General features: G+C 39.7%; 4 protein-coding genes across 4 annotated transcripts; 2 read left to right on the top strand and 2 right to left on the bottom strand.

Moving 5' to 3' along the window:
- Window positions 1-4,905: 4,905 nt before the first annotated feature.
- On the top strand, window positions 4,906-6,411 carry LOC141587476 (putative F-box protein At5g62060). Its single transcript, XM_074408959.1, has 2 exons — window positions 4,906-5,774; window positions 6,375-6,411. The coding sequence occupies exons 1-2, from the start codon at window positions 4,906-4,908 to the stop codon at window positions 6,409-6,411; spliced, it is 906 nt and encodes a 301-aa protein (XP_074265060.1).
- A 2,863-nt stretch (window positions 6,412-9,274) lies between these two features.
- LOC141658541 (uncharacterized) lies at window positions 9,275-10,372 on the bottom strand. The gene is made up of 2 exons (XM_074465470.1): window positions 9,807-10,372; window positions 9,275-9,480 (listed from the first exon to the last, which is right to left on the bottom strand). Exons 1-2 carry the CDS (start codon window positions 10,342-10,344, stop codon window positions 9,467-9,469), a joined length of 552 nt encoding a protein of 183 aa, XP_074321571.1. The 5' UTR covers window positions 10,345-10,372; the 3' UTR covers window positions 9,275-9,466.
- Window positions 10,373-13,891: 3,519 nt separating this feature from the next.
- LOC141658540 (putative F-box protein At1g32420) lies at window positions 13,892-15,717 on the top strand. The gene is made up of 2 exons (XM_074465469.1): window positions 13,892-13,972; window positions 14,257-15,717. The coding sequence occupies exons 1-2, from the start codon at window positions 13,936-13,938 to the stop codon at window positions 15,612-15,614; spliced, it is 1,395 nt and encodes a 464-aa protein (XP_074321570.1). The 5' UTR covers window positions 13,892-13,935; the 3' UTR covers window positions 15,615-15,717.
- Window positions 15,718-17,183: 1,466 nt separating this feature from the next.
- LOC141587475 (uncharacterized) lies at window positions 17,184-17,966 on the bottom strand. Its single transcript, XM_074408958.1, has one exon. It carries the CDS (start codon window positions 17,964-17,966, stop codon window positions 17,184-17,186), a length of 783 nt encoding a protein of 260 aa, XP_074265059.1.
- Between the last annotated feature and the right edge of the window lie 17 nt (window positions 17,967-17,983).

Here is a 17,983-nt window from a genome sequence, read left to right as displayed (position 1 = left end):
CGCCTCAATCATACAACTGAGGCGCTCGAGTAAGTTTATGTACAACTGTCTGACAGATGCCAAGTTTATAGATTTGCAATTAACTCATGCACTTCAGAAATCTCCTGGCTATCTTTTTACTGTACACGACGAAAAACGATGGAATTATAATATGTATATTGTGGAGCCATCAGGAGGTGATCTGACTGTCAAAGATAACAATCTAAGTCAAAGATAATTGCCTTCCTATTCTCACTCCAACAACTTATTCATTCAACTGTTAATATCCTTCTTGTATGCAATTCCTTAATCTAAGGAATTTGGTTATTTAGTTACCTGACTTTTCTCTTTGTAAATTGTATAAATAGATAGGTTGTAACTCTTTATTATTCATTCAATATAATTCATCTTTCTCATAAACTTTATATGGTATCAGGTTCACATCGATCCTAATATCGACCACTTGCTTCCGCCACCCACGCATCGACCATGGCTTCACCCCACAACAACCTTATTCCCAACTCCAATGAACCCACCAAACCCCTCATCACCCTCCACTTTCCATCGTGTACCAAGCTTACCGCCACCACCTATCGCACTTGGCGATTCCAAATCACCCGTCTCCTTGAAGGCTACGGTCTCTTCGACTACCTTGACGGCACCAATCCTGCCCCACCGACGACCATTACCCCACCTGCCACCGAAGCTAAACCCAACCCTGACCCCGTCCCTAACCCTGCCCATGGCACCTGGTATCGTCAAGACAAACTGATACTAGGTGCCCTAGCCGCAACCCTCGAGGACTCGGTTTCACCTCTCATTCTCGATGCCAAAACATCCCATGAGGCTTGGCATACCCTTGCAACCCTTTATGCTAACCCATCTAGAGGACATATCCTCCAGATTAAAGACCGTCTCAAACATATCACCCTTGGTGACAAATCCGTCACTGATTATCTTCTTGCGATTAAATCTTGCACGGATCAATTAGCTCAACTAGGTAAGCCTATGGACCCCGAGGACATCACGGCTCACATTATTAACGGACTCGACCAAAAATTATATGCCTCCGTTATTAATGCGGTTCAAGCCCGTGATGTTCCTATCACTTTCGACGCCTTACACGAAAAACTCATCCATCAAGAACTCACTGTCAAACGCCAACCCCAACCTACTCCCTTCACCCCCTCGGCTCACGCTGCTCACCATCGTCCTTACACCCCATCAACCCAGCCTCGCTACTACCAAAATAACAACCAACCCAGGCACTCCTACAACCCACCGAATCCAAACCCCAACAACCAACCCAATCCCAATCCTAACCAGCCCAATCCGTTCCGCGGTAAATGTCAGTACTGCCGTGCAACTGGGCATGTTATTTCTGCTTGTCCCGACTTCCGTCAAACCTATCCTTCTGTCATCTTCCCACCACCACCCACTCGGCAACCTCGCCCTCATGCCCATACCGCCACGACTACCACTCTCACTCCCTCCACCTACCTCATCGATAGCGGCGCGTCCCATCACATCACCAATGACCTTAACACTCTCGCCCTTCACACTGCTTATGAAGGACCCGATGATTTGGTGATTGGCGATGGATCCTCGCTCCCTATTACTCATATTGGTTCATTCTCTATTCATTCTCTTACTTTCAATAATGTCTTAGTTGTTCCTTCAATTTCTCGTAAACTTTTATCTGTTGCTCAATTTTGCAAAGACAATTCTGCCTATGCATTGTTCTCACCCGACTCATTTTGTTTTAAGGAAACTACGACGGGTCGAGTACTTCTTCAGGGCCTCAACCATGATGGAACCTACATCTGGCAGCCGACACACCCGCCTCAAGCTTACTCGGCTAGCACCACCAAATTCAACCTCTGGCATCACCGGCTAGGGCATCCGTCCCTTGCCACTCTTAAGCAAATTAATAGTTCTTTCAATTTACGCATTTCCGATTTCAGTTATTGTTCCGCTTGTTTGATCAATAAAAGCCATAAACTTCCGTTTTCTAGCTCTACAATTACCTCTACTGCACCATTTGATTTCGTGTACTCTGATGTTTGGAGTTCACCAATTATTTCCAATGATAATTTCAAATATTATGTTTTATTTGTAGACCATTTTACACATTACTTTTGGTTATATCCCGTTCGAAATAAATCCGACACAACACCTATATTCACACGCTTTAAAGCCATCATCGAAAATTATTTTAACACAAAAATAAAATGCTTTTACTCGGATAATGGCGGAGAATACATCAAATTAAACCCGTCTCTCCTTGACTCCGGTATCTCGCACCTCACCTCTCCCCCTCATACTCCTGAACACAATGGCTTCGCGGAGCGCCGTCATCGACACATTGTTGAAACGGGTCTAGCTCTCCTCACTCAAGCCAAGCTACCCACCACGTTTTGGCCCCACGCTCTTTCCACCGCAGCCTACCTCATCAACCGTCTTCCCACATCGACCTTAAACAACAAATCTCCTTATGAAAAACTATTTCACAAATCACCCAATTACCACAAACTTAGACCATTTGGCTGCCTATGCTTTCCGTGGTTAAAACCATATACGGCTCACAAGCTCGAACCCAAATCTGCCTCTTGTATCTTCATCGGTTATTCCATGACTCAAAGTGCTTATTTATGTCATGACCCGATCGCTAACAAAACCTACACATCGCGACACGTCCGCTTTGTTGAAGACTCCTTTCCCTACCTCGCACTCACTAATCATTCTACATCTCCTGTACCCACCCCCGACAATTGGTGTAGCATCACCATTCCTCTTCTCCCACCCTCCATACCCGACCTGCCCATCACCACCCCTCCACCACCACCACCCAATTCTGACCCCCCCACCACTCCCACCTCTCCCGTCACTCCACCCTCCTCCTCTACTGAAGCCACCTCCTCACCCAACACTCCCCTCGACAGTTCCTCTACCACCACTCCCTCTACCAGCTCTCCTACGCCTCCACCCCCACCACCACCTCCACCTCCACCTACACACTCCCACCGAACCCGCCTTAGCAACAACATCATCCTGCCCAATCCAAAATACGCAAAAACAGCCACCCTAAAACCCTCCCACGTGACCCCTACCACCACCAAGCAAGCTCTCATCGACCCTCGATGGCGAGCTGCTATGAACGATGAGTATCAAGCCCTTCTCAAAAACAATACCTGGACTCTTGTTCCTCGCAACCTTGCCCAAAACGTTGTTGGATGTAAATGGGTATTTCGAATTAAGTACAATCCCGATGGTAGTCTCAAGCAACATAAAGCCCGCCTTGTTGCCAAAGGCTTTCATCAACGACCCGGCATTGATTACTCCGAAACCTTTAGCCCTGTCATAAAACCCACCACTATTAGACTCATCCTCACCTTAGCTGTTACTAATAAATGGCATCTACACCAAATCGATGTCAATAACGCCTTCCTTCAAGGCCGCCTTGAAGAACAAGTTTTTATGACCCAACCACCCGGATTCGCTGACCCGGAACACCCCGACCATATTTGCCACCTCACCAAAGCCATTTACGGTCTCAAACAAGCTCCTCGCGCGTGGTATACGGAACTGAAAAACTATCTTCTTGCTACTGGTTTCTCCAATTCCCTGGCTGACCCATCTTTATTTATTAGTAAGTCTCAACTCTCCACTTTATTTGTCTTAGTTTATGTAGACGATATAATCGTCACCGGACCCAATGCAACCCATATCACTCAATTTATCAACCAAATTTCCACCCGGTTCTCCCTTAAAGACCTTGGACCCTTGTCTTACTTTCTCGGTATAGAAGTAACCCCAACCAAAACTGGTTTACATCTTAATCAATCCAAATACTTATTTGATTTACTACAAAAATACAACCTGCACGAATGTAAACCCGCCTCAACCCCGATGTTACCCTACCCGCCTCTCACCAAACAACCCGACCTTCCAATTGAGAATGAAACTGACTACCGCGCCATCATTGGTAGTCTTCAATATCTCTCACTTACCCGGCCTGACATCTCCTTCCCTGTTAATCGCCTTGCTCAGTTTCTTACCCACCCAACCTCGGTTCATTGGGGAGCCCTAAAACGACTTCTTCGCTATTTATCGGGTACCCTGCATCTTGGTATTCAACTGACCTCCCACTCACCCCTATGCTTACACGGTTTCTGTGATGCCGACTGGGGAGGTGATCTTGAAGATGGTGTATCCACCACTGGAATTATTGTTTACTTGGGTTCTAATCCTATTTCATGGTCATCACGCAAGCAACGAGCCGTCTCATTGTCCTCGACAGAAGCTGAATTCCGAGGTGTGGCAGACACTTCCTCTGAAATTGTATGGCTTCAATCCTTATTACTCAAACTTGGTGTCACCGCAACTCAAGCTCCAACTATCTATTGTGACAATCTAAGCACTACGCATTATACCGCCAACCCAGTGTTTCATTCTCGTATGAAACACATTGCATTGGCCTTTCACTTTGTCAAGGATCAAGTTCGAACTGGCAAAATTCGCATTCAACACATAAATGGAGAAGATCAACTTGCCGACGCTCTAACGAAACCGCTCCATAAGCCCCGGTTCATCGAATTGTCTTCCAAGATTGGACTCCGTCAACGACCGTCCATCTTGAGCGGGAATGTCAAAGATAACAATCTAAGTCAAAGATAATTGCCTTCCTATTCTCACTCCAACAACTTATTCATTCAACTGTTAATATCCTTCTTGTATGCAATTCCTTAATCTAAGGAATTTGGTTATTTAGTTACCTGACTTTTCTCTTTGTAAATTGTATAAATAGATAGGTTGTAACTCTTTATTATTCATTCAATATAATTCATCTTTCTCATAAACTTTATACTGACTACCTCCGAGATCTGTAATTACTCATATGAGGGTCTTCAATCAAGTGGAGGTTTGATGTGTGTCTATTCGAGGGAATCGAAGAGCTTTCGTGTTTTTAATCCCCATATAAGTGAGGAAGTACAAATTCTTAATGTTCCTAAATTTACATGGTGGTTCTTTAGTTATTCACCGTCCACCAAAGAGTATAAGATTCTTAAGATCGGGGTATTAAGAAGTGAGAACGAGACAGGGGACACAGTTTTTGAACGAAATGTAGCTTCGATTAGCACACTTGGTTCCAACATTTGGCGGGAAATACAGAATGTTCCCTATTACCCATCTTTTGATTTATTCACAGAATGTCAGGGGAAATTGTTTTGGGTAACGACGTCCGGTTTAATTTTATTATTTGATCTTGTTTCTGAAAAATTTCATGAAATTCCTGGCCCTACACTAAGACGTGCAAGTACGGGAGATAAGCTTATAAACATGGGTGACACGGTAGGATATGTATATAACTACGGGCTATGGGTGTTGGAAGATAAATCAAAGGGCATATGGATAAACAAGTACGATTTTTCAACCCATCCGATGGACATGTATCCTCGAGGGCTTATAGGTATCTCAGGGAATGGCGGTTTGTTTGGCTTCATGCTAAATTCAACCAATGTCTTCACCCAAGACATGAGTTTTACAAATTTCATTGAAATTAAATTAGACAAGTATATAGGTAAAGTGGCTCGGGAAATGATATCGGTTATCGGTCCTCATGTAAGAAGTTTAGTTTCTCCTGTTCGAGTTATGGAAATGGGAAATAAGCAAATATATGATCATTCTGATCTCATGGACATTAGTCTCAAGAGGAAATGGATATTAGAGACTTTGAAGTTGGATCATGATGCTTCTGAAGATGATCTTTTTAACGAAGTGTATAAATTCATGCGGTATACGACGACCGAAGTAAAACCGAAAAGGCGGAGACTTATAACAACGGGATAGTCTGGAAATTATTTTAGCCCGAATCGATAAATTTCAACTAATAGTTTTGCAGAGAGAATTTCAAAGGTATTAATTATGTTACAGAGATGGAGGGAATTGATTTTTATTTTATTTTTTTATTGTTAAATTAAATATGAAGGATAGGATTTGTGCCTCGGCGTTTTTGAATAATGATTTATTTGAGTCGGCTCTAAATCATTTTGGAACTAAGGCATTGTTGTAATTATTGTCTTGTTAGACTTCTTGTTCAGGATTTTCATTATTTGGGGCGAGGGATCTTGCTAGTCTTTCTTCGTTCCGCCACTACATTAGGACTGATAAAACTGTAAACCTCCATTAATGGAGTCATGGAGCTTAGCTCTCAAACACACAGACGAAATTAAGTGGTTGTATTATTATTAATGAATAATGTAATGAGATATTTACAAGTTTCAGTTTATATACAAGAGGTTGTTAGACTATACAAGAAGTAGTTAGCTGTATGCCAGCCTGTCCGTTAATTCCTGTCCACTAATTCTGTTAGTGATGTCATGCTCTGTTTCCAGAGCTATCTGCAGCCACATGTTTCAGCAGCTCTCTTAGCCATATATATCCAACATCCCCCCCTCAAGTGGGACTTGGTGAAGAGTCTAGAAGTCCCAACTTGGAAACAAAATGAAAGTGTTGTTGTTCTCCTAATGCCTTGGTAAAAACATCAGCAATCTGCGAATGACTTGAAACATGAGCTGTCCTGAACAGGCCTTCCTGTATACGTTCTCGAATGTAATGACAATCGAGCTTGAGATGCTTGGTACGTTCATGGAAGACGGGATTTGCAGCAATATGTTGAGCCGCCTTGTTGTCACAATGCGAAGTGATGGGTAAAGATAATGAGACATGTAATTCCTTGAGAAGTTCATTGATCCATACCAATTCACTTGAAGTTTGACTCATGCTGCGGTACTCAGATTCCGCAGAAGACTTGCTGACTGTGGCCTGTTTCTTGGTCTTCCAAGAGATAAGAGAGGGACCTAAGAAGACACAATAACCAGTTAAGGAACGCCCTGTGTAAGCACAGGTACCCCAGTCAGCATCACAATACCCAGTGACAGTGAGATCATTAGAGGAAGGATAGAATAAACCCAGGTTAATAGTTCCTTTCAGATAGCGTATCAAATGAAGAGCTGCCTGGAGATGTGGAACCCGTGGTTGAGCCAAGAATTGGCTCAGTTGCTGGACGCTATAAGAGACATCTGGTCTGGTAAGATTAAGATATAGCAGACGCCCAACTATCCTTCTATATACTTCAGTCTTGCAAAGACTTCCCCTTCATCTGTAGTTAATCTTAATCCTCGGGGTAAGGGAAACTTTGCAGGATGACAATCCTCCATCCGGCTCTCTAAGTATGTCTAATATATACTTCCGTTGATTTAGCAGAATTACTGAAGAAGATCTGGCCACTTCAATACCCAGAAAGTATCTTAAAGCCCCTAGATCCTTTATAGTGAATGCCTTGTCCAGAAGTTGTTTTATAGAAGTGATGTGGGTTTCATTGTTCCCAGTCACCAAAAGATCATCCACATATACAACTATGATGGTAAAATTCCCTTGATTATCACTGCGTGTAAACAAGGAGTAATCAGATTTTGCTTGAATGAACCCTTGTTTTGTTAAAAATTTTGATAATTCAATGTTCCATTGGCGAGAAGCTTGCTTGAGACCATATAATGATCTTTTCAACAAACAAACATCATCTTTATTTCCAGCAGTGTATCCTTCTGGCTTGGTCATGTACACCTCTTCATCTAAGAAACCATGGAGGAATGCGTTGTTGATATCCAATTGATGCAATTTCCATCCTCGTGCAGCTGCCAAAGCAATGATTACTCTGACAGTTGTCAATTTAGCAACAGGACTAAAAATGTGTTTGTAATCTTTCCCTTCAACTTGATTGTACCCCTTGGCCACGAGCCTGGCTTTGTAGCGTTCTATACTGCCATTAGGATGAAACTTTATCTTGTAGACCCACTTTGCTCCTATAGCTTTCTGACCTTTGGGTAAAGAGGTAAGAACCCAAGTGTCATTCTTTTCTAGAGCAGTCAGTTCATTGTCCATAGCTTCTTGCCATTTAGGATCCAATCGTGCTTGAGCATAAGTTGAAGGTTCATAGATAGGCAAAATGGTCTGAAAAGATTGCTGAAACTCTTCAGAATACCCATTGAGATCAACAACAGTTGCTGCAAGATGACTGCTGGTGCTAGCAGTGGGCGCGGAATTCGTACTAGATATAGCATTTTGCAGAACAGATGGTGGTAAACCTTTACAAATGTATCCCTGCAATTTACTGGAAAGTTGCCTTGGTCTAGTAGATTTTCGTTGCTGATTAGTTGTGTCTATATGACTAGAAGTATGGGAAATATTAGTACTATCAGTGCCTTGAGCAGTACTGATATTGCTACTTGATGTATGAGTAGAAGTATTTGTTGGATTTTCTGTAGTATGTGATGTATTATTGAAATTATTATTATTGGTATTGGTATTATTATGAGGAAACAACTCTTCAGTAATAAAAGAAGTTTCATCAGATGCCATATGTTCAGCACCTGACAGTTTGTGTTGCTTGAGACTTTGTTCTTGCACAAATTTTGGTTGCACAGAATAATGCTGATAACCAGGTGTATATGGAAAAATTTTCTCCTTAAAAATGACATCCCTACTAAGAATAACTTTATAATTGTCAAGATCATACAACCTGTACCCCTTTTGTCCAAAAGGATACCCTAGCATGATGCATCTGAAAGCCCTCTTGTCAAACTTATCAGGCCCTTTGTGTGATGCATAACACAAGCACCCTATTGTCCTTAGATGGGTGTAGTCTGGCTGCTTCCCAAATAAGGTTTCATGAGGTGTCTTCCACTTCAAGATTGCAGTAGGCATAAGATTGATCAAGTGAGTGGCTGCTAGTATCAACTCTCCCCAAAATTTTTTTGGTAAACACCCTTGTATTCTCAGTGCCCTAGCTGTTTCCAATAAGTGGCGATGTTTCCTCTCGACTTTACCATTTTGCTGTGGGTTACCTGGAATAGACCTCTGATGTACTATCCCATTGACAGAAAATAGGTGATTGCACTCATGTTGGAGTATTTCACTTCCATTATCACTCCTTATGTGCTTGATGGTAGTATTAAAATGATTCTTAACATAGGCTATGAAATGTACTAATGTATCTGAAAGTGCAATCTTATCCTTCAACAAAATGGTCTAGGTGATACGAGAATAATCATCCACAATAGTGAAAAAATATGAATGACCTCCTAAAGATCTTTGCCTATAAGGCCCCTATAAATCCATATGCAATAATTCAAAAGGAAAATGAGTAACAGATGTACTTATGGGAAAGGGAATCTTATGATGTTTTGCAAGAACACATGTCTCACAATAAAAATCCCTTTTATTAGCAATAGAACTAGACAATACATATTGTATAGCAGTCAATGAAGAATGTCCTAGTCTACTGTGTAATAGCAGTATATCATCACAACTAACTGCAGCTGAAACAAGTGTACTATTACATTTATTGGAGACTATATTAATGTGTCTTGTTCTTGTGTCTAACTGGTATATGCCAGCATTTCTCCAGCCAGTACAGAGCACCTCCTCAGTGGAAGGGTCCTGAATAGTACAACCACCAGAGGTGAAATTAGCATGGAGATTATCAGTAGATAAGAGTCTCCCTAGAGACAACAAATTGTGTTTAAAATCAGGTAGGAAAAACACATCAGAAAGCCTGATCTTTTCAGTCAATTGAACATCACCTACATACTTCACCATTTTTATTTGTCCATCAGGCAACGTAATAGCCACAGGTTTGCTCAACTGTCTATGTGTTAAAAATTGACCAAGTTCATAAGTCATGTGATTGGATGCACCGGAATCAATAATCCATGTATGATCACAAATAGGAGAATTGTGCAGAACAGTGGAGACAAAGGAAATACCTGCAAAGTTAGCAACAGGATTATCAGCTACATTCTGATTTGGAGACTGATGCACATTCTGATGCACATTCTGATTCTGCAGTCGGAATACTTCTTTAGCTACTGCCTGAACAAAAGAGGGGTCAGGAGTGTCTAGAGCTTGACCCTGATGATCAATATACATCTCACAAGGAGTTTCTGCTTCATACTGAATCTCTTCTACATGTGCTTCATAACCTCTTCCACCAGCAGACATGTGAGAAGAACCAGATGGCCTGCCTCTGCCCCGGCCTCTTCCTTGAGGATTAAACCAGCAGTATGAAAAAGAATGGCCATGCTTCTGACAACGTTCACAGTAGTAAACAACTCTCGGCTTCTTGCCATCCCTCCTCCAAACATTTGTGGCCTCCTGCTGTCCTCCAAAGTTCTGTGAATTGTTTGGACCAGAATTACTTGGAGAAGGAACAGTGTATGACTTAGCAGGATAGGACTGTGTAGCAGCCATCGCCACTCCATCCAAATCAACCTTTACATCAACTTCAGTAATTTGTTTCTGCATTTCAGCTTGATGAACCTTGGCAAAGGCCTGATTAACACTAGGTAATGGCTCTAAAGCAAGGATATGACCTCTAATTTGATCATACTTGTGATCCAAATCCATAAGAAAGTCAATCAAATTATTCTTATTATCACGTTCCACAATTCGCTTCGGTAATTGACAAGTGCAAGCAGCAACAGCATTACATGAACAATCATGCAGAGGATCAATTGATCGAAGATCTTCCCAAACAGACTTTAATTTCGCATAGTATTCAAAGAATGAGAATCGCACCTTGCGAAATTTGAGTCATCTCTTTTTGAAAGCTTGTATAAATGTGGAGCATTAGATTGATTATACCTTTCATTCAATTCCTCCCATAATCGCTTCAAGACGTGACGTAATTGAAAGTGCGAGCGATTTTCTCACTCAAAGAGAATCAATCCACCTCATGACCGTATAATCTGTCCGAATCCAAATCACCGTGGGTAGAAGCAAAGTGTCGGCGGTTTCAGGACAACCACCATTGACAAAACCGAGCTTGTTTTTAGAAATTAGAGCAATTCGCATGTTTCGGACCATGTAAGAAGTTTTGGCCGTCGAAAACATTAGGAATGATCTCAAGCAATGATTGATCTCCGGAGTGAGATGTAAAGGATTCTTATAGACTGAATTTGATGTTGCTTCGGCATTTTGTAGAATTAAAGGTTTGATTAGCACAAATGGAAAGAAACTCGTGTCGAATTGAAGACGATCTCAAGTAGAATTGTTGAAATCAAGAATTGATCAAAAACCTAAAAATTGAATTGATTGATGTGTTTTTGTGTTTTTGTTGTGAAAAACAATGTGATGAAGATGAAAATGTAAACAAATGAAAGATTGAATTTGTGAAGATGATCACAGAATCGAAGATCCAAATGAGTGATACCATGATAAAACTGTAAACCTCCATTAATGGAGTCATGGAGCTTAGCTCTCAAACACACAGACGAAATTAAGTGGTTGTATTATTATTAATGAATAATGTAATGAGATATTTACAAGTTTCAGTTTATATACAAGAGGTTGTTAGACTATACAAGAAGTAGTTAGTCGATGTATGCACTGTCCGTTAATTCCTGTCCACTAATTCTGTTAGTGATGTCATGCTCTGTTTCCAGAGCTATCTGCAGCCACATGTTTCAGTAGCTCTCTTAGCCATATATATCCAACAAGGACGATAAAGTATATAGATTCTTAGGGTGGGAGTATTAAGAGTATTGAGAGATGGTAGGAAACGTAATGTTTCAAGATTGACCGTTTGCACTCTAGGTTCCAACACTTGGAGGCAAATACAGAATGTTCCGAATATTAGGCCGTTTTTATGTTCATTTGCTGAACTTAATGGGATCCTGTTTTCGATGAGATATATTCCAATTTAGTATCATTTGATCTTGTTTCCGAAAAATTTCATGTGATTCCCGGCCCTCCACCTGCGAGTTCTCGAGATGGAGTCTTATAAGTATGGATGACACGGTAGGATATTTACAAAATTAATCAAGTGTGTATGGATAAACTGGTACGAGTTTTCAATACTCAATCCATACATAAACCTTCGTCTTAAAGGTGTCTCAGAGAGCGGCTGTTTGTTTGGCTTCATCGAAAATTCAACCAATGTCTTTAGCCACAACGTCAACACGGGATATACAGGTTTTGGGGTCATTGAGATTAACTTTGACGAGCATGGAGGCGAGGAGAGTCCGAAAAGTCTATAACATATTAAGTTACTAGTTTGACACCCGTGCGAAACGGGTTAATTAATTAATTTAATTATAATATTAACATTTTATGTCTAAATTTTTGTTTAAATATGATTAAAATGACAGATAAAATAAAGGGTATTTTTGTCGAAAACTACCTTATATTTATCAGTATTTGTAAAAAAAGACTACCTTATATTATTATTTTTGTTTTCAACTACCTTTATTTTCTTTATTTTTGGTCAATAACTACCTACGCTAAGAGTCTAGACAACTTTGTTCTAATTCCTGGCTAACTCGCTGTAACCTATCTTACATGACTCTTTTATGCCTAGCTTAAGCCCGAAGAGTCTAGACAACTTTGTTCTAATTCCTTGCTGACTCGCTGTAACCTATCTTACATGACTCTTTTATGCCTAGCTTAGGCACGATTTTGGGAAGTCATGATGTATTTATGCTTAGCTTTAGTAGATATTTGTAGTTATTATTGAAATGTGAAAATATAAATTTTGCTTACATGAAGTTAAATTGTGTTTTGGACGAAGTTGATTATTGTTGTTAGAAGAGTCAAGACTCATGTGAGATAGGTTAATGACGCTAAATGGATCAAATCTCGTCATAGTTTCAGCATAAGTAGTTTTTGACCAAAAAAAGGAGAAATCAAAGGTAGTATCAGGGACGGACCCAGAAATTTATATTTGGGATAGCGAATATTTTAGACTTATGTTTATTTGAGAAACTGAAAATCGAAAAAATAAAAATAAAATTTTTTGGAAATAATTTTGATTCTAGTTTTATAAACCCGATTAATTTTATAAAAAATTTCAAAAATATTACCCTTTATAACTCAATAACTTGTATTTCTTTTATTTTTCGACAATAATTTTAATTCGTGCTTTACATTCCGTCATTCACAAAAGAAATAAACATTATTATCGAACATCATTACTAAGGCAAAACAAATCCTCTAATACTCAAACATAATGAACATTAACAATTTAAAATTTTGTGAAAATAATAAATTAATTGAAGAAAAAAAGTTAGTGATTAAATAACTATCTTAGTGAGGAAGGTTAATGGAGTTTTGTAAGGATTCTTCACCCATTTGAAGAAGTAATGAGGGCCTTGAAAAAAGTAAAAATTAAAATTGCAAATGATTCTATTGGGGGATTTGAACACTGACTTCATACCTAAGTAGAATTGCCTTCAGCCCTTCACGGCTAGAACACCAGACTTATTTTGCATGTTATGTGCTTTTATATTACTTATACTTAACTATTAACAGCCAGATAAGGTGTAGCAGGAAACCAACTTCAGAACGGATTTTTTTTTTTTTTGGGGTAGCGGCGGCTACCCTCTATCACCTACTAGGTCCGCCCCTGGTAGTATAATACAAGAAAAATAATACAAGGTTGTCTTTTTAAAAATACACCTAAATATAGGGTAATTTTCATAAAAAACCCTAAAATAAAAGATAAAACACTGTTAATGGAAAAAAAAAAACATAAAAGATAAAACATTGTGTTAATGAAAAAAAAAGGTTGTAAGACTTAATATTTGTACATTATTATTGTATTATTGACGCGTGCCGTTAAAACAAACTCTAAAGTTTTATACTCAGTGTGACTGAATCGCTCTCGTCTTAAGTCTGGATTTTTAAGTTGAAAAATTTCACAATCTATTCAATTGGGTCATTGGGTGTAGCCCAGGCTACAACCCATAAGTATTAGGTAAATAGGGCACCTTTATTAATTAAATATTTGTATGTATATAAGACGGTCTATAAAACAAAACGGATTTATTCAATTGGTGATGTACTGAAAACCAAAGTGCGCCCTAAGTGTTAATTGGTGCCGTTCAACAGAGAAGTCTTATGATGAAAGTGCTGGAAAATCATGCCCCAAATTCAGGTAAATTCAATTCAATTTGATTTTAATAACGTTTAATTGTATAATACCCAACCTATTTAAATTGATGAGAGCCCCTGTTTATAATTTCTTGTTTATGGTAATATTTATCTCGATGTAAATAATGCGCACAATTTGATACTTCCTTCGTCCCAATCAATTGTCTGATTTTTAATTCTTTGCGAGCGATATTTAAATTGTGACGGAGAGAGTACCCGGTACAAACTACTCCGTAGCAAGGATGCGACACCACTATCTAACTTATGTCTTGTACTCTGTATGATCAGCCAAATTTGGTCGTAGTCGCTCGAGGGGTATTGGAGGGTATTTTAATCGCCTTCCATGTGAAATCCTGCACAACATTGCACTGATGCTACCATTCGCCTCAATCATAGAGCTGAAGCACTCGAGTAAGTTTTGGTACAACCTTGTGACGGACCCGAAATTTGTAGATTTGCATTTAAGTCATGCACTTGCGAAGCCACCTGGCTATCTTTTTACTCATGCACCCGTATGTTATTTTGTGGAACAATCAAGGGGTCATGTTAGTATCTCCAAGATGTTTGAGTACTCATTCGACGACTTTGAACGTAAAATGGGGGCTACCTTTCAATCAAGCGGAGGTTTGATGTGTGCCTATAGGAACCAACCATATTGCTTTCGTATTTTCAATCCCCATATAGGAGAGGAAGTTCAAGTTCCTTGTGATCCCAAATTTAAAAGATGGCGCTTTCGACGTTTTTTCTTCTGTTATTCACCGTCCATCAAAAAATATAAGATTCTTAAGCTCGGAGAATCAAAAGAGAAAAAGGGTAATAGAGAACCAGCCACTGCTGAGATTTGCACACTTGGTTCCAACATTTGGAGGGAAATACAAAATGTTCCTAGTTGGGATATTAATGGGTATATTCAATGTCAAGGGAATCCGTTTTGGATGAAAGAGTCCGATTTACATTATTTTGATCTTGTTTCTGAAAAATTTCATGCTATTCCTGGCCCTCCAGTGCTTGACCGTGTTCATGTGACGCATTATATGGGTGCGTATGCAAATATTATGATGACGAATCGTCTTATAAGCATGGGTGACAAAGTAGGATATGTACATAATAACAGACTTTGGGTATTGGAAGACAAAAGAAAGGGCATATGGATAAACAGGTACGATTTTTCAATCCCTCGATTGTACGGAGGCTCTAAGCTTATTGGTACCTCGGAGAATGGGAATTTGTTTGGCTACAATTATTATCCAAACATATTCTTCAGCCATGACATGGGATGTACAGGCTTCAAGGTCATGGAGAATAAATTGGACGAGTATGGGAGCGAAGATGACGACCCACTGGATGAGTATGTCGCACCTCATGTTAGAAGTTTAGTGTCTCCTGTTAGAATCGTGAAAATGGAAAACAAGTTAATAAATCACAAGAGAAAAAGGGTAATAGAGACATTGAAAATGGAAAACAAGTTAATAAATCACAAGAGAAAAAGCGTAATAGAGACATTGAAGTTGGATTATGATGCTACTGAAGATGATCTTGTCAACAAAATGTATGAATTTTTGCAAGCATATGAAAAACATGATAAAGCCAAGACTCATAATGAGGGTGTACGTTATTCTAACTCCAGACAATTTCGAAAAAGATGATAAAGGCGGAGACTCGTAATGTGGCCCGGGTACACGTTGTTGGGAATTATTCTAACTCCACAAAAATTTCATGATTCTATGCAGAGTATTATTGTGTATTTGTGTGAGAAAAAATATTACGAAAATCAGTAGTTTAGTTTTTGAATTTTGGTTTCGATTTTATATAGAGTATTACTGTGCATTCTTTCACTTGCAAACCTCCTATTCTTTCATTAGTTTCATTTAGTACCATTACTTGATATATTTAAGGTCCGAAGATGTTTTAGTCTAGTGGTTAAGACGGAGGTATTGTGGACAATATGTCCTAGGTTCGAATCCCTCCTCCCCTATATTATAATGCGACTAAGTGCGCGCTTCGATTGACCAAAAAAAAAAATAACATTTTAACAAAATTATTGAATACATGCCTAAATATTTTCAAATGACAGTTCATATAGGTCATGTTTGATACTCGATATATTGTTATTAGATAATTAAAAATAATAGATTGGTCAAACAGCAGATTATAAATAAATGATAGATTGGATTGATGTTTGACTAGTATATTTCAGTTAGCAAATTTAGTAAAAATGTTTGATAATTAGCGGACCAAACTCTCTGGACCGAAGACCAAAGAAGGGTTAAGAGGTGGACCGAGGACCGGACCATATTAATATTGGTCCGGTCCGGTCAGGACCATAAAAACACGTGGACCGGTCCGTGACCAAATGGACCAAAGTGGACCAAATATTATTGTCATTATTGACATGTTTCAGCATATAAAACTAGAACTCGAGAAGTTCGTAATGATCAAAATAAACAACATTATTTTCTTACTAGATTAAACTACATAATTATGCATCTTATAATACGTGTAAACAAAGTAGAAAATAAAATCAATAATGTTACAAATTTAAAAATTCTTTTATTACTTAACTTCGGTCTATGGTCCGGTCCGCGGTCTATTCGGTTTGGTCCAGGACCGGACCGAAGACCAAAGTAGAGTAAATAGGTGGACCGTGGTCCGGACCATCTGGTCCGGACCACTGAGTGAACAACCCTACTGACCCCTACCAACTTCGGAGGCAATCTCAATGACATAATTTATCGAACCGAAGACGAAACCTTGGGCCACAGGAGTGGGAATTAACGAATACTCAACAAGGCAATCCTCCATTTTGATAGCCGGTGGCTTCAACTTACCTCCCTCATTCGAAAGGATGAGATAGGTTGGTCCTACCCTAGAGGATCAACCTAGTTTTCTTTCCTAATCAAAAAAAAAAAAAAAAAAAAAAAAAAAGGCAATCCTCCATTAGTATAATTTGGCCCGAGTTTATATTCAAGTGAAGTCGGTGTACCCTAGTCCGTAAGCAATAGGGCACGTTTACATAATTACATACGGAGTATATATAATATAATTGTGTAAGACCGTCTACAAAGATTATTGTCGCATGACGATTTTTTAGAGAGACCAACATGCGCTCCAAGTACGGGTTAATTGTTGTACTGCTGCCGTTCAACAGAGAAGCCCAAGGTAATTCTGTTGCATTTTTTGTTTTTTTTTTTGAGGGAAAAGCATCATATTATTAATCATGTAAATTCCGACATAGCATCGGAGGCAACAATACCACCTATAGTATCCGGGCACATATCAACCCAAATTCTAGTCGAGAAGTCAAGCGGGGTATAATGAGCCATACCATGGGCAGCGTAATTACCTTCCCGCTTTACAAAACTAAAAGAAAACGAAATAAAACTATTCAACAAAGACAAAACTTCCGACACAACGTTACCGAAGTAATTAGACTGGACTTCATTCTTCTTGAGGGCATTAACAAGCTGCAGACAATCGGACTCAATGATCACCTTCGTCACACCCATCTGGATCGCCATATTAACCCCCAATAAGGCCGCTTTTGCTTCGATGATTTCAACACTCCACTGTGTACGCACTTGTTTAACAGCCGCTCTCCCAACCTCACCATTATGGTCCCTTATCACCACCCCCATCCCACACCCCTGCTCGTCAAAAGTAGCAGCATCAACGTTAATCTTCCACCATCCTTCCGGAGGAGCAATCCAAGTCGTACTGTGAGTTTCGCCATTCCCAGCCTTTCGCCTCACCATCATACCTCCTGCACTTTCACTATACGTCTTGTGGTACCGGAGAGCACCATCCAGGATCGTCTTTGGACACCCTTCCTCACCGCCATGAAATACCTTATTACGTTCGTTCCATATAGCCCAAAGCACCATGATTTTCTTGCAAATATCCTCCCTGAGATCCACCTCTTTGCATCTTCTAAACCAGTCCATTATAGTCTTCAAATTCTCATTCAAAATCTCCTCTGCATCCCCCATCCAATCCCCCATTTCAGTCCATATATGTC

Source organism: Silene latifolia, chromosome 6 (assembly GCF_048544455.1).
Source record: "Silene latifolia isolate original U9 population chromosome 6, ASM4854445v1, whole genome shotgun sequence".
NCBI lineage: Eukaryota > Viridiplantae > Streptophyta > Magnoliopsida > Caryophyllales > Caryophyllaceae > Silene > Silene latifolia.
Note: the sequence above shows the minus strand (reverse complement) of the source record. Positions and strands in the feature narration are given on the sequence as shown.

Excerpts from the sequence above, each read along its gene's own strand:
- LOC141587476 (XM_074408959.1), top strand. The coding sequence starts at position 4,906 with ATGTGTGTCTATTCGAGGGAATCGAAGAGCTTTCGTGTTTTTAATCCC. Across the intron at positions 5,775-6,374 it reads GAAGTGTATAAATTCATGCG|AGCTATCTGCAGCCACATGT; the intron begins GTATACGACGAC and ends CTCTGTTTCCAG.
- LOC141658541 (XM_074465470.1), bottom strand. The coding sequence starts at position 10,344 with ATGCAGAAACAAATTACTGAAGTTGATGTAAAGGTTGATTTGGATGGA.
- LOC141658540 (XM_074465469.1), top strand. The coding sequence starts at position 13,936 with ATGATGAAAGTGCTGGAAAATCATGCCCCAAATTCAG. Across the intron at positions 13,973-14,256 it reads AAATCATGCCCCAAATTCAG|CCAAATTTGGTCGTAGTCGC; the intron begins GTAAATTCAATT and ends CTGTATGATCAG.
- LOC141587475 (XM_074408958.1), bottom strand. The coding sequence starts at position 17,966 with ATGGGGGATTGGATGGGGGATGCAGAGGAGATTTTGAATGAGAATTTG.